This window comes from Archocentrus centrarchus, chromosome 23 (assembly GCF_007364275.1).
Source record: "Archocentrus centrarchus isolate MPI-CPG fArcCen1 chromosome 23, fArcCen1, whole genome shotgun sequence".
Classification (NCBI taxonomy): Eukaryota; Metazoa; Chordata; class Actinopteri; order Cichliformes; family Cichlidae; genus Archocentrus; species Archocentrus centrarchus.
In genome coordinates this window covers 7970817-7987585 of record NC_044368.1, presented here as the reverse complement: position 1 = coordinate 7987585, position 16769 = coordinate 7970817, and the positions used below count along the sequence as shown (strand labels likewise).

The 16769-nt window shown below is 40.6% G+C and overlaps 1 protein-coding gene across 1 annotated transcript; it reads right to left on the bottom strand.

The window, feature by feature from the left end:
* Positions 1 to 883: 883 nt before the first annotated feature.
* gnai1 (guanine nucleotide binding protein (G protein), alpha inhibiting activity polypeptide 1) lies at positions 884 to 15912 on the bottom strand. Its single transcript, XM_030719781.1, has 10 exons — positions 15742 to 15912; positions 15397 to 15556; positions 9424 to 9466; positions 7783 to 7924; positions 7309 to 7466; positions 5564 to 5692; positions 3882 to 4011; positions 3530 to 3683; positions 2649 to 2881; positions 884 to 2156 (listed from the first exon to the last, which is right to left on the bottom strand). Exons 2-9 carry the CDS (start codon positions 15512 to 15514, stop codon positions 2691 to 2693), a joined length of 1065 nt encoding a protein of 354 aa, XP_030575641.1. The 5' UTR covers positions 15515 to 15556; positions 15742 to 15912; the 3' UTR covers positions 884 to 2156; positions 2649 to 2690.
* Between the last annotated feature and the right edge of the window lie 857 nt (positions 15913 to 16769).

The window sequence follows — 16769 nt, the reverse complement described above, 5'->3', positions numbered from 1 at the left end:
AGATGGAGAATTATAAATTTGGAGCCATTTCTAAACAACTGCAGATTCCAAGATCATCAGTTCATCAGCCAAGGTCTGGAAGAAGACCCAAGTGGTCACCCTCAGGAAACGGGTTAGGATGTTTAGGAATAATCAAAGAACCTTTAAAGATCAAGCCTGTCATGAATTGGAAATTTCTGGAACACCAGCGTTACTGTACAGTGAAGTGAGGGTCACCATGGACTGAGAGGGTGCCAAGTCAAATCAACTGACGGTTCAATCTTGGACACAGTTGGGTGTTCCAATAGGACAATGATCCCAAACTCAGAACTGGTTTTGGAATGGATAATACAGAGCTAGCAAAAAGCTTCTGAAATTGCCTTCCCAAAAAGCCTGACCTCAACCCTATGAAAAATTTGTGGCCTGTGCTTAAAAGCCAGAACCAATTTAAAGTAACTATTTATTCTGCCAAGGAAAGTGGTCAAATATTCAGACAGAATTATGTCAGAAGCTTGTTGATGACTACTGAAAGCATCTGGTTGAGGTGCAGCTTGCTAAGGGACATTTAACCAAATATTAGTGGGACCATATTTATATATTTGTTATATATACAACAAAAAATTAAACTTAGTATAAAAATACCCAGAGAGATGTCAGATTATTCAATTTTATTTATAAAGCGCCAAATTACAACAAACAACCCCCTATGAGCAAGCACTTGGCAACTGTGGGACGAAAAAACTCCCTTTTAACAGGAAGTAACCTCCGGCAGAACCAGGCTCAGGGAGGGGCAGTCATCTGCTGTAATGGTTGGGGCTGAGGGGAGAGAGACAGGACAAAAGACACACTGTGGATGAGAGAGATTATAATATACACAATTATACACAATAATACAGAAACCATGTGATTTGTAAATGATTTTTATTAGCAAAATAAGGGAGATGAGTCTACAAAGATTCTCCTTCCACAAAGAACATACACATACATTGACAGTTGTGGCAGTTTCTTCATATGAACAGATCCAAGGTCTCATTTAACATCACTTTCTTGGCAAAGTACTCCTGATCTATGATAACAGACCAGGCTCCCTTGACCATCATAGTTTCCATCACCTAAAGAAAAGGCTTCCAGGATCCTCAAGCAGTGTCTCTACTCTCAAAATCATCACTAGGCAGGATCCAAGAACAGCATCTGAATTTAAAGACATTTCAAACCTCATTCTCACTTTCACAACAATCTATTCTGAGGCTATGTTTCTCTCCTCAACACCAAATAACCCATAGCCTTTCCCCCAAATACATTAAAATATACAGTAAAATGTGCCTACTCTGGTCTTTGTACTTAAAACACTTAAGCATATTATAAGCTCAGTGCCTCAGCTAACCACTTTCTGAATGGTTGGAAAGAATGGATATATTACACATTGTTTAAAAACCAGGACCCCAGATTTGTGGGGCAAATGTAACAATATACATCGCAGTATTGTACTGTGTGATTGGCTGACGAGGCCTTCCACTGTCAGGGCGTGTGGGGGTTAGGGGACTGTGGAGGCTACATGTTGGTCACAATGGAGACCCATGTACCTTTAAAACTAGAGGGAAATCCTCCTCCTGATAGCTCAGTGGTGTGCACACAGAAGATAGCAGAGACACTAACATATGAAAACAGTTTACCTCTTTATGTCTAGAACAATTCAGCAGGCAAAAGAACAAGCGTTTGTACTATGACCGCAGTAAAAGGCATGCGAAGGCACAAGTACCAACAAACTGGACTCAAAAGTTGCACCCCTTTTCTTCCCTTTTGGTTGCGGAGAAGGAAGAAAAGGAGCATTTCCATCAACAGTGGAATTTCCTTTTCCGGAGACAGTGGCAGAAGGAACAGCAGGAATAAAAAAAAAAAAAAAAAAAAAAAAAAAAAAAAAAAAATTAAAAAACAAAAACATGACTTCCTCTTTCTCAAAAATGAAAAAAGGTGCAAAAGAGAAAATTTTGCAGCGACGCTTTTACAATGATACAAACATCCTACACAAATGTTGTAACGCTAGTTCCAAACGTTCCAAGACAAAAAACAAATAAAGCTGTTCAAAGTGGCATATAGTACAGCACTGGTCCATGACTGATTTTCCTGGCTCTCCTCATCTTCCCCACCAAACATGCACAATAAGCCGGCTCCACTGCCTGAGGACACAAGGGGAGAAATAAAGAAACATGAAAGACAAGTAGATGGAGGAGGGGTGGCGGTTTTAAAGAGAGGTTTTGGAGAGCTCAACCTTGCTGCTATCGTTCCACATGCATCTAATTTGAGCAGAAAATGAATTTAAACCCTTTGAAAATAAGAAGGCACAAATTCCCCCAAATCAGTGATTAAATTATGATGGATTATGTTGCATCTTTATGCTCTGGAAATAAAAAAAAGATTTAAAATTTTTCTTTAAATACAATAGAAAGAGAAAACCTAGGAAGACATTTAAACAAGGCTCCTGTGGTTTATACAACTCCCACTCCATCCTGATTCTATGGTGAACACACATACAGTTGTATTCCTGATATGTGCCCTCATCCGTGACACACACACACACACACACACACACACACACACACACACACACACACACACACACACACACACACACACACACACACGTCTGCTGCATGTGAGGGATTACTTACCAAGAAAAAAAAAAGGTTGTCATTTTCATATCATCCTCATCTTCAGAAGAGTCCACAGTCTTTCAGGTTGTTCTTGATAATGACGTCAGTAACAGCGTCAAAGACAAACTGCACGTTCTTGGTATCTGTGGCGCAGGTGAAGTGGGTGTAAATCTCCTTTGTGTCCTTCCTCTTGTTCAGGTCCTCAAACTGACACTGGATGTAGGCAGCTGCTTCCTCATACGTGTTGGAACCTGAGAAAGACGAGGTGGAAGTGAGGCCCAGGAAGTTACCACATAGGAAGGAACACTAAAAGTATACATTTGAGAGGTAATGAATAGCATGGCCGAGCTTTATCCTGCTAACTGGGCTTCCTTTGCCAAGAAAAGAAATAGTCAAATTATTTTAAATGCTGGTATCGGCCTAGATCACGTTCGGTGCATCCCTAATTGCATGTATGCAAATTTCTTGTAATTGTATGGCAACAATGCTTTGATAATCCACTAATTAGTATGCATTTCAGTTGTATCATTTGTACAGAAACCAAAGAATAAAAACAGAATGCTGCAGGTTTATGTGGATGAACATGCTGGGCTGAAACAGAGATTTCAGAAGGTTACTGGTGCTGGCCAACACACAGTCTGGCAAATGGGTGCTGTACAAAAACAACATTTGGGTTAAGATGCCGCTCTCCTTTGCAGGGGATAACCAAAGGGTGTTAATTACAGCGCTTCAAAGGTGCTGGTGTGCTGATTTCCTGCAAGCTATATTCTTGCATTTAGCGAGAGAATAAACAGTTTTAAAATGTGCTGTAAGGCGTGCTGTTTTATAATGACATGAGCTGAGGGCATGATAAGTACAATTTGACTCCATGAACAAAAGCTTTTTGCTGCCAGACTCACCAGCATATTCGGGGTAGCAGATGGTAAGAGGACTCCTCTTGATTTTCTCTTCAAACAGGTCCTTCTTGTTTAGGAAGAGGATAATGGAGGTGTCTGTGAACCACTTGTTGTTGCAGATGCTGTCAAACAGCTTCATACTCTCATGCATTCGGTTCTGGGGGAGAAAAAAGGAAAGTGGTCTTTGCATTTTGCTCAGTGATCCATAAAGACATCATGAGTGGAACGGATCCTTTACTTCTACTTCTTTGACCATCATGATTATAATGCACAAAGACAAAGTTCCTGCTGTGTGTGAACACAGAGTGCCTGCTATTATGTCATATTTCATGAGTCACACAGCGGAACCACTCACCATCTCTTCATCCTCGGCCAGCACTAGGTCATAATCACTGAGAGCCACGCAGAAGATGATGGCCGTCACACCCTCAAAGCAATGTATCCACTTTTTCCTCTCAGACCGCTGACCGCCTACATCAAACATTCTGGGTGGAACACAGGAGTGGTCATGTAAGCATATTTCTCAGCTTGACTGCAGACATTACAGGCAGTATGGCAGTAGAGAGCAAAGCAAAGAAAACAAATGACGTCTTGGTTATAAATGAAAAATAAACTTTATAAACTGTTACTGGTTCAGAAAACACTGAAGCATACAACAAATGTCGATTAAAAACTGAGCACATAATCATTATGTAAAAGACAATAAAAAGGGCTTGAGAAGCACCAAGCAGAAACAACCTGAACCTAAAAATGAAGGTAGCAGATGTGACAAAAACTGCAGTTCCCTGAAAGACCACTTGAGGCTTGCTCCAAAATCAAGTCTATCCCTGCAGACATTCGAGTCAGCCCAAATATCAAGTCAAAATAAGCATGTTCAGTCTGGCACAATAAACTGTCTTTATGTCTGTATCATTTAAACCCTTTTGTGACAACTGCACGAGGTGTGAAATTTTTAAATCTCAGCCTATTTAAACATTTATAGGACTTGAAAGTGTGCATCATTTGGGTTATGGTCACTCAGTGATATAAGTCTTCTTTCTCCAGCATTCAGCTGTACGAGAAGAATTTTGCTAGACTGTAATTTAAGCTTATTTTTTGCTAGCCAAAGTTAGCATTTTAGTCAATATTACAAGGAATTACTGATGCAGCTTGCTAACCAAGCTAGCTTCCTCAGGTTAGTGTTATTTAACTCCCCAGATGCACCCCCATGGTCACACCCAATTAACAAAGCAAATCAAAAACAAAACAAAAAGATCATCAAGGCCAAAATGCCAAGCTTGAGGCTTCCATCATTTATATACAGTCTAAGTCCAGATCAGGAAGGCACTTCCTTAATTGCACACTTTGAAATGTTTGACTCTAGGGCCAGGATTCTCAGGAAAGCCTCAGAGATAAATAATTATGAGTCCTTATACTTTTTTTCCACATTTCGGACAAATTACTATCTATCCATACATTGTGATTTCAAGAGAGACACCAATGCAAAATCAAACGCATAGCTACAGTGCAAGAAATGTCAAGGGAACCATCAAAAGGCCTCATTTAGCTTCTGTAATAGTTTCTACTGGTTTACCAAACTGCAGAAGTACATCTGGAAATACTTAAGTTTTAAATTAGAAAACAAATTTAACCAGAGTCTTCAAATTAGTACCTAAACTGAATAAATACCTTGTTCTAGAGATAACTAGTTAATTCCTGCATTACACAGAGCAATGTCTACTTCAGGTTTGTAATTCAGTGTGCTAATTGCAAGGAATATCTGTCTTCATTACAGTGACGCTGAATTGGCTAAAAACACTTGTGGTATTGTGACATCACCAGGCCTCCTGCGCTCACTTCCTGTCTGTGTTAACAGAGGGCGACAACTGAATCATCGCTGCTGTGTGCAACACCTTCGCAGACTGTGTCACAATGTACAGCTGTAAATGTATAAAGGGAATTTCTTTTGGAGTGAATGAGTCAATAACAGGAAGGAAAACTAATTAAGACATCGTGTAAATCCCTTTGAGCCAGTTGTTAGGGCAACAAAATTCTCACTTGAAGTGCAGGTCCTTGAATGTGAAATGTGTCTCAACAATGCCTGTGGTTTTGACTCTGGTCCTCAGGACATCCTGCTGAGTTGGGATGTAGGTGGCCTGGGATATCCTGTCCAAATCGTTCAAGTAGCTGAGAGAAGGACGAAAAGAAAAGGACATGAGGGGAGGAAGGGTTGGAGAAAATATATCTAGGTCACACATGTCTAATCTCAGTGCAGGGAGGTGATAAATCAGGTTAGATTCTATATTTTGGACTTAAAACAAGGTACAGAGGTCAATATAACCCAGTTTTACACATCTGAATTATTTATTTTCATTTCTGTTGCCCATTTCAACTGTATAAAACTTTCATTTGACACAAAATAAAACTCTTAGAGAACAAGCATAAAAACTGGAAGCTAAGTGACAGCATACAACATTTGTCTTTGTGCCATTGTGTCTAAATTTAACAGTGGCTTTGTGGTTAGATTTGTTGCTTCATAGCAAACAGAACCTTGGTTTGAATCTAAGCCCTGCTCTTTTTCAGTGGGGAATGTACATTGTTTTCACTGGATGTGGGGTTCCCTCTGTGTGCTTTGATCCCTCCCACAGTCCTAACAATATGCAGCTGAATTGGAAACTCCCTATGTGTGAGTGTGATTGTCTCTGTATTAGGCCTGTAATAAACTAGCCATCTGTCCAGGGTGCTGTCCCACATTTTGCCAAATGAAGTACCTGCTGAGACAGACTCATTACCTTGTATAGGAATAGCTGAGTACTCAAAATAGAAGGATGGAATTCAATTTATTCTCTATCAGTTTTAGTAGGCTTTTGCTTTCTCAACAACATTTTGCAAATAGAGTAGGAAAATTTGGAATATTTGTTGTAACTGTTAAGGATATTACACATAAACTTAGACACTTTGGATGAATTATGACTCAAGTGAATACCTCAAGGTTAAATTACAAGGAAGGGGTGGGGATTAGTACCCTGTAGTTGTTAGCAGAAGCACAAGTAATCTCCATTTCATGCAAACAAGCCTGCTGTTTGTCCTACAGGATATTACGCGAAGTAAAAAAACAAAACAAAAAAAATTATAATATATATATATATATATATATATATATATATATATATATATACACACTGCTTTGCGATGGTGTTCCCTATTCAGAAAAGCCCCTGGACAGCAGGATAAGCGGAAATAATTAGAAAATAGCCAACTGCTGCGGTTTGTCCTGCAATATAACTGCTGATGTTTGTTCTATAGCAGCAAAACGAGGCAAATGGCTTTTCTTATTTAAAAAACAAAACAGGCTGCCTTTTGATATAATCTGTTTCAGTTCCCAGGGCAATATATGGTAGGTTCCAACTGGGAAAGACATACTCAGCTAAAGAGAGAATTCTTTTGTGTATATAATATTTTACTGATTTTGTTTTTTTAAGCATGTGGTAAATGTTCCTGTGCTGAAGTAAGAGGTCAAAGATTAAACAGCCTTTGCAGCCATCACTCTTCAGGCACGATAGAGGAAAGCAAATATTGACAGTTTAAAAGTCCAGACACATCAGTTGTACAAGTTGCTCTCTAAGCACGGTTGAAGGTTGGGGCAGCCTGTGTTTGGCTTCTGTGTGTTTGCAGTGGAAAGGTGTTCATTTTGGGCGCCTGGTCAACTGACGTGAAAGACTTTGTCATTAACAGTCTTTTCTGCAGATGACTCACAGCTGCGGTGAACCCGGCCATTATTTTTGTATGACTGTGTGACTCACTATGCTGCCGAGTCGTTGAGCTGATATTCGCGGGAGCGGCTGAAGCAGGCTTGAACACCTCCGTCCTTCCAGAGTCGCTTAATGACACCAGCCAGCTCAGCTGTCATGAAGCCTTCCTCTGCTGAGCCCGCCAGCACAAACAGTTGCCGTGCATCATCCTGAGAGTGGAGTCGGGGTGGTGATATCATAAATCAGCCTTCTAAGTCATTACACTACCATTATGATTCACATGACCTATCAAGCTAAAATGCCAGTCACATTTTAAGTACATCATAAAGAAAGCTAAAAATTAAACGGCCAAAATAAATGCCCCCCCATTTTTCATAATGTTATGTTGAAGGGTGTGTAAGCTGAGACTATTGTTGCCGCTGACAGCGAGTATTTAATGCAACTACCTGCTTGTTTCCCAACACCACAAATTTACTTTGGTTAGTTTAGAGTAGAAATCCAAATTACAATCCTCCCTCTACTCACAGCTCTTGCAAGGTCACCAAAGTCGATCTTGAGGCGCCCCATGGCTCTGATGATGGCGATTATGGACTGGATAGTGTTGCTGTAGACCACAGCCTTGTACTGCTTACATTCCTCTTCTGAGTAGCCCGCCTCGTGGATGATTCTGCGGGGGGGGGGGGGGGGGCAAAACAACAGTCGGTTAGCAGTTAGCAGGTTAGCAGTTGGGCCAACTGCAGTACACTGTCCGTCACAGAAACAAAACTTATTTTTACATGCTGAATGATGTAACATCATTTTTTAAAAATCATTCTTAGAAATTATTCTTCCTCCTCAGTTCAACTTCACTACCATTTTAAAAAGCCCCATCTGCACAAACACTATCTAGTCACAGTGGCCCTGATCTCTTAGCTCCTCATTTCTGGCTGCAGGAGTTATGATTATCCAGGGAAAAGGAGATTTTTTTCAGCACTTGCACTCAGTGTTGGTTACTAAAGGCATCAGCTGAATTCATGCTATGTAAAATTATTATCTTGGAGTTCTTTCGGTTTTTTTCAAACTAAAAATTCTGAATAGAGCTTTGGCTTTACTGTTCAGTAGGAGAAGCTTTATGCCATACTACTGGCAGCCTACAAACCAACAATGTGTCAGTCTTTCAGCAAACTCCATCTTCCTTACACCATCACCGGCATTCCACCCCAAGCCAACTTTTCCTCCTGAAGATGTAAGACCTTCAAAAGTGTTGGTTAACTTCAAGTGCCCATTTTTATTGTAGCATGTCACCCACTGGAATCATGTGACTCCCAAGTTCTTAAATAATTTAAATCTATATTTTCTTTGGTCTATAAAATAACAAAGAGTTAAAAATGCCAGTGATTATTTCCTAAACCTCATTTTTAAATGTTATAGTGGTAAGATGTAGCTTAGTGTACTTATTGTTTTTCTGAATGCATCCTTAGCATGGAACCAGAGTTACTGATCACACTGGCACTAGATTAAGCCATGAATGCTTATTAGTTAGTTCATGTAATTATTAGTTTCGTCTAAACTAATAGACGAAACTAGTGTTCTTACTGACACTAGCTTTGACCAGCTATAAACATCTATATAATTCAGCGCTATTAAGCTACACTAAACACTTTCCTTAAATCACATGGCTATCTGTCTAGACACTGAACAATCTCTCACTGGTTAATAACCAATAAAGCAATATTACAGTAGGACATGTACAATAAAAAAACTGCAAAAACATATTGTGCTTCTGACATGCGGATCTCTGCTGATTGATGAATGTAGCCATAAAATCATTTATCAAAAATGTAATTCATATGCAGGCCACACACACAGTTTATGGATGATGTACAGCCAGAGTGTATATTAATGTATGTTGCTGGGTTGTCTTCATGACCATTATGCGTGACACCTGTTTGTACTGCAACTCACAGGGTGTAACATCACCCATAGAGACTATGATAGCATGATTGCTGTTTGACACTGTTTGTGTTGTGGAAAATGAATACTCTTCCAGTGTGTAATCTAGTGTGGTGTCATCATGCATCTCATCAGAGAAGCAATTGGGGAAAAAAAAGAAGAAGAGAATCAAGTTTATTTTGCTCGTTCAGTGTGCAGAATGACTTGACACACCCAGGAGAGAAATATACTCACTTCATCTGCTTGACAATTGTGCTTTTCCCTGATTCGCCAGCACCTGCAAAAAGACAAAAAAAGGGGGTATATTAGATTTTTTCCCCCCCAAATTTCATGAGCTTGGTGTTGCTTGCATTCAAGGCTCCAGTGACAAATAATTAGAAGCTAACACTTATATTGACCAGCCCACAAAATCTTATGTTTTTACACGAGGATCCAATGTGACCAAACAGCAGGAATGATGGGAAACCATGCAAATGCAGCCTGAACATAACCCCGCTGACCAAAGGAGAACTTAGAAAAAAGACTGCGTTTGTATGATTGCACTCTGAAATCTGTGCATGACTACAGTGTTTAGCTTAAACAGGCTTTTAACTTCTGATTAGGTCTCATCTCCGGGCAGTTCCAGCCTTTAATATCTTAATTCCTCAATCCCAAATAAGTGTGTCTGAATCTGTTGCTAAATGTCTGTCTGGGATTTTATCAGCCTTGTGTTCACTCGATAAGAGATTATTATTGACAGCAGTGTGAATTCCTGAAAAACAGCAACAACAACAACAAGGCACCTCTTCAGCATGGTAAGACACTCGGCGCTGACCACTAATCAGATTGACGTCAGTTTCCTCGATTGATGAGGCAATACTAGTGGTGGAGCAGGGGGGTGGCCATAAAGGGAATCAGACCGTCGGCACAGCTTTTGTTTGGTTTTGTGGATCTTTTAAATCTCACGGTGTCACTTTAACTGCTCTCGTCATTTTCAGGCCATCTCTGGTGTGAGGCTACAGTCACCTGAACAGACCATGTGGCTCTGAGCTCAAGTCCATCATGTATACCACATCTTCAGCCCTTTTCTCCTCTCATGCACCAGTTCCCTGTGAGTGCCCTTTTACTGAAATATCTTCCTCACCAATAAAAGCCATGTGTGATAGCTTCACAACACACATTCATTAGACTTGTGTGCTCTAATGGGTATTACCATAAACAACATCAGAACTACTAATGTACAATCAATGTCCTCATATTACAGTAGCGGAGACCTGAGCTATAGTGAAGCAATTGGCCGGTTCTTATTGACGTAATGCTCCTCTGCCAGTAGGGAAGGTGTTTCTAACCACTAGAGTGTGGCTATTCCCCGAGTAAACACCCACAGCTTCTCTCTCAGCCCTAGAAACAGAATAAGGGGAAGTGGAATCATATCATGAAATCTACCACTATCTTTTACCTCGTGATGGTGTCAGCAGGGACAACATGGCGTGCTCTTGCATAATAAATCACCCACCTAATCTACTTCCACTTTCCTTGCGATTGCAAAAACAAAAGAGAAAAAAACCCAAAACTAAACAAAAAGGAGGACATGTATTTTTTAGTGCCGCTTCTTGTGGAGCCTGCTGTGCAGTAAGAAAAAATGTATAAAAACTTGAACACAAAATGAATAAAAAAAAAAAAATTGCATGTACCCCACTGCAGGGTACACAGTATGTGACTGAATTCCTGCAAACTTTCTCTCAGTAACAGCTGCATGCTGATAGTACAGCCCTGGCACTTCACCTTCAGTATAATTGGATGAAATTCACCTGAGAACACATTATTTTAATTACGTGTCACCACTCAGGCGCTGGAGCGCCCCTGAGGGGGTTGACGGTACAGTGGCAGCTCCCTGTGCTCCGAGGCCAAAACACTCACTGGTGTGAAGCCTCGTAGGACTCGCGCACAGACGGTGCGTGCGCTGCTTGACTGGGCATGGCTTGCTGGTGAGCTGGCACAGTTGCACCCCTCGGCATTGCCCAGGAGCCATTTTGACAATGCCACGGATATGTCGCTGTGAATGTGGGGCTTCAGGCATTCTATGCGCTCACAGTGAAGTAGAAAGCAGGCTTCTTAATTGAAGTTATGGCACTTGTGTGTACTAAAAACTGTACTTATTTTTGAAAGGTTGCTTGGAGCAGAAAATACTAGAGCTGCAAGTAATCAGTTAATTAAATCAATAATTACTGATCTTTTTTTCTTCAATTATTTAAATTACTGATCTTTCAGGATTAAGATTGAACATATTTTACCACATTTTTGGAGGGATTCCTTCATATTTAAGACAAATGTGATTCATTTTTTTCCCCTTCTGCTTAAAAACAAAAAACAAAAACGACAAAAAAGCATCAATATAAGTGACCGACATAATCCGGGTGTGGCTGCTGTCAAAGTCTTGAGATTTGAGGAACATAAGAGAAAGTTAAACTGGTTTTGACTCTCTCTCTCTCACACACAGGCCTCTAAGGGTTACTTAGAACCACACGCCTGACCTATTGCTCTTCATGCAGAGTCATGTTACACGCCCACAGCTTTGATACACCCACCCCAAAAGAGCTGGAGTCAGAACCACTGGAGCAGCTGGTTTCTGTTTCTAGTGGTTCTAACTATTTTAGGAAAATTCAAACTAACCCTTGCAGTGAAATTTGTGGGTCCCCACCCCCCACCCCATCCTTCCACAGAGAACTGAGCCATTTCTATCTACCGACCACAAACACATCTTCCCTCCTGGAACTCACCCTAGTTGGTCTTTTCCGCAAGCAGGAAGCCAAGGAGGAATATTTTATAAGAACGCGATTAAAACGCCTTGGCTCTCTCATTTATAGATTAACCATATGTTGCTGATAAATGCCGTGCAGAATGAGTAATGTCATACATGCAAACCAAAATTGCAGTCAAAAGCGAAGTAAAAATTCTCTTCATTCATGCTGGCTTTGGGGTCGGATCAATGGCATGAAGATAAATGTGCATGGGTCAGGAGGTTTAAGCAGTTCAAGGGCTCAAGGCGTGCTTATGAAGTTTGGCACAATGTGCTAAACACATTAGTGATGCCACATTAGCAACATGAGCCCAACACCACCAAACCCTTCCCTCTTTTAGTTTTCCACTCTTATTCAGCTTCCTCTTTTACATTCTCTAAGTCTCCTACAGCCATTTTCCCTTTATGATTTATTGTTCCTCTCACTCACTATCCAATCCCCCCCCCCCCCCCCCTTCTCTCTCTCTGGGGCATTTAAGTATGAGTCACTCGTGAAGGGTACCAGGAGCCTCGGAGAGGTGCTACCCACCACGGGAAATGACCATATTAAATCACAGAGATCAATTTGCCAAAAAAGAAAAATCGACAACTAAGAGATTGCTTACCACACGCACGCTGGCACAGACTGACCCATTCGATGTTTAATGTGCTTACAGCAATAAAGGACTGCGCATAATTTAACTACTTTGTCATCTCTGTTTACTGTGAGGGGCCCTCCATCTCTAAGACATGTTTGTTAATGCTGGTTTAACCATGTGTTTAAAAAAAAAAGGAAAAAAAGAAAAAACAAAATGAAAACTTTAGAAAGAGACCAATGACATGAGTCAGAATAAGCCTGAGGTTTATTAATAAAATCTTCCCACAGTTGCACGACAGCTATAGAACGAGTAATTAGGCTGAGGAGATTGTAATCTATTTTAGCATGTAGATATGAATAGTAGGATAATTGGGTCTTGGAGATGATGGAAATAAAATGAGAGCCATATTAAGACTGGAGCTAAATGAAAAATATGTTTCATAGAAAAGATCACATTTCCTCACTCTGTGAGACACCTGAGCCTGCCAGCTGGTTTGGACTTGACAGTGTGCACACAGCCTTTTAAAAATTCAAATTTTTTTTTTTTTCCCTTCATGCAAATTGAGTTTATTGTTTTTGTTTTACGTTAAGATGACTTTTCTATGCTGGCGACAGGGAGAGACCATGAGCCTGTAATTAACATTTAGGACAGTGCATGAAAACCAGGTGGTCACCACATCAAACTGTTGGCCACCTGTTGTATACAAGTATCTCCAACAGTGGGTTGAGGTCACCACCACAAGCTGCACAAAAGAGTTTATGTTCTTCAAGTGCATCCAGAGATATACGACACCATCCCTGGATGCATTGTTGACAGGGTGTGTTTAGAGAAAAGTACACTCCTGAATCGCTTGCAAATCACCAACCTCAAACAAGTGTACTCAGTGACTGTTTTTCTGCAAAGTAAATAACTCAAAAGCCTAACTCAGGTCCCCGTGCTTCACTGCAGCGGAGCTTTTTTCATTTTTAATGCTCTAGTCATTAGCAGTGTTCTCATCTTACAAGTCCTCCTTTTCTTTTCTCCTGGCATCTCAACCTATCTGTGTGTCACTTCAGGAAGGGACCTGAAGAGGCCGAGCGGGTTACCTGGCTACCACAGTGAATGGATCAAACACAGACAACAGGACACAGAGCCAAAGCAGCCATGAGTAGTGCCACACGACCTATTCTATCTGAAACTGAGAAGTGTTAAAGCAGTGCCGCATGGTTTTTGTGCCTGACAAAAAAGTCATATTCTTCTCTACAGCAACATAGCAGAAACTTGACCTAACTTGCTTAGTTTCACTCAGCAAGCCCCATCTGGCTTCCAAACACCCAAGGAATGCAACCTTAACGAGAAAATACGCACCATCTTGTACAAACAAATTCGTACCTTAATAAAAAGCAAACTGTCTCCCAAGAAAAAAGAAAAAATTAAAAAAAGACTGTTCTTTTGATGCACGGTTTAAAAAAAACAAAAAAAACAGAAAAGTAATAATGGCAGAAAATTTGTTTCTGAACTGTGCAAAAGCTGCCAAAAGCTCCTAGTATGCACCTTCTCTTAGGTATTTGCCCTCAGACTTTGTGGCCTGGTAACCCACATACTGTGTGTGCATGTCAACAATTCCCAAAGCAAGCCACCTAAAACCTGTTGATGGAAAAGTTTTAGACTTGTGGCCTTTATTTACAAGCAAAATAGTGCTTCCCCACATCTCAGCAATGCCATTAAAAGACACACGACTAGCTTCTAAATGGACATAGCTCACATATTGGTGCACGCAGGGCTGTCAGATGGAGCTAGAAAATGACAAAACGCATGCAATGAATGCAACAAATTATAATAATGAAGCGTAATAGTTTTCAGTGGGTGTACTGTGCCATTTAAATGACATCTCATAGGTCAGTATCAAATTAACACAGTAACAGCCTATACTTGGCAGATTAGGGTACACACATTAAGATCCATCAAAAACTAATCATTGCAAAGAAGTGCCATGGGGCCACTATATCTAAATCAGCATCTAATGTCATACAACTATTTGGCTATTTAAGTTGATCAGTTACAATTTAGTTTAAATGAGTTGTGGTTTCTGCTAATGTTTATGTGGCTTCTTCTAACTGAATCAGCCGTATTCTTGCTTCTTGATTACTGTAATTTTCTGCATTTGTTGCACAAGCTGTGTACCTATTGCTGACAACACGCCTGCTTATGTCTTAAGATGAGAACAGGGAAACCAGTATTATACCATAAAAGGGGGAAAAACAATTGTAATTTAACCTATAATCGTCCTAAAATGAATAAACTAAAACCAGTTTTCAGTCACACTAACTTAGGACTGGACCCCTAATGAACCAAAGGCCTAATTTCACTGCATGGAACTGGACCAGACGAGAGGAAATGTGCCATTGTTGAAAGGATTTAGTCAATAAATTCACCACAGAGACGTACTTAATGGATGTAACGCTAACATCCTGCCATGAATGTTTCAAACTTACCCACCCCCACCCGTCCGCCCCCCAAAACATAATGCTAAATACACACAAAATGACATTATATAGCAGGTTTTTCGACTACAGAAGTGTTGTTTTTGCGTTTATAATTGATAGTTTGTATTAAAAGTGAGGAGAGTGGACGGTAAACTGAAGCTAACAAGGAGGGGAGTAAGCTAGCGATGCGGAAACTCGGTAACACTTCACAACTATAATGTAATCTAACGCAACCCCAACACTGACCATTAACCAGCGTGGTTAATGTGGGTTTCACAGCAGGGTGTGTTCCCCACCGTATCCTTTAAGCTAACAGTGCTGTGGACGAACACACAGCGAAGTTCGTTCAGTCCCCCCCCCCCCCCGCGCCTCCCGTCTTCCTTACCGAGCAGCAGAAGCTTGACCTCCCTGGCTGCCTTCTCCCCGTCGTCCCGCAGATTCCTGTCGATCATTTTACTGCGCTCCACCGCCGCCTTGTCCTCGGTACTCAGTGTGCATCCCATCCTCGACTGTGTCCTTCAGACCCAGTTGGTGTAAAAGAATATCTAAAATAACATATATACCCACATTAATTGTTTAAAGCTGCCTTCACCCTGTACACACGCCCTTTTTCTAAAAAATGACTGGCAAGCGATGTCTTCGGGGGGGGGGGGGGGGGGGGGGGGGGGGTGAAAGGGGAAGCGATTCGACTTTTCTAAAACAAAACAAAAAAACAACAGTTTTTCTTCACCCGACTGAGATGTCCTCAGGTTGAAATCCTCGTTGCATCCGAGGGAAAGCTATTTCGACAGCGGAATAATTCCTTGGCGATGTCTCTCCCACCCGTTCGCCTCCATTCGTTGCAACGGTGAGTACTGTATGTGCAGTTAGGACTGGTGAGCGGTGCACTGTGTTCCGCAAGTAGCAACGACACACACATCCGGCGTCGGTTTTCACAATAAAAAACTCTTTCAAAATGGATGTTTTTTTTAAAGAAACGCCTTTAAAAATAACCTTTATGGTGTACATTCACATATTTTATGCGTAAATAATCAATCATTATCAAATTTTACTTATTTAATTTTTTTGTTTTTCATGATTTCTTTTTTCCTTTTCATAAGATTAAATGTAAAGCTAGCGTCTGACCCTTTTATTTTGAAGGTAGCCCCCGACACCGGAAACGTCTTAATGTTTAAACGCACTTCTAAGCAGCACATCCACAGCTTATCACTGCCTGCCCAAATCATTCTCACTTTTTCATTTCATAACATAAATCACGTGACTGTTATTTTAATTTACAATATACAAAAATTGCATTTTCCTTATGAGTGTAAAAGGAGGTTAATAATTACAAAATTTTAAAAAGACATGACATAATACAGTACAATGCAAATCTTTACTTCAATGTTTCACTGCATCTGTTTAGGCTACTTGCAACTGGTTAGCCTACAAGTATATATATATATTGCTCCCATGGGAACCATACCTCTTACCATAGCAGTCCCATCCCCCACCCATTCAGCAGCTCACAACCATTGTTTGTGGCTTAAATAATTTAGCCTGTCAGACAAAGCCAAGTGTGAGTATTCAAAGTAAGCACTGCATTTTTCCAGACAAATTCCTGTGACATAATCATTATTTTGCTTACTTTCTGTGCAGTTTTTTTTCATTACAAACAAGGCTTTTTGGGCGAACATGCAATTTTGCAATGCTGACCTTAGTTGGAGATTAGTCATCCAGCCCCTCTCCAGATTTGAGACAAGTAAAGCAGAGTGTATA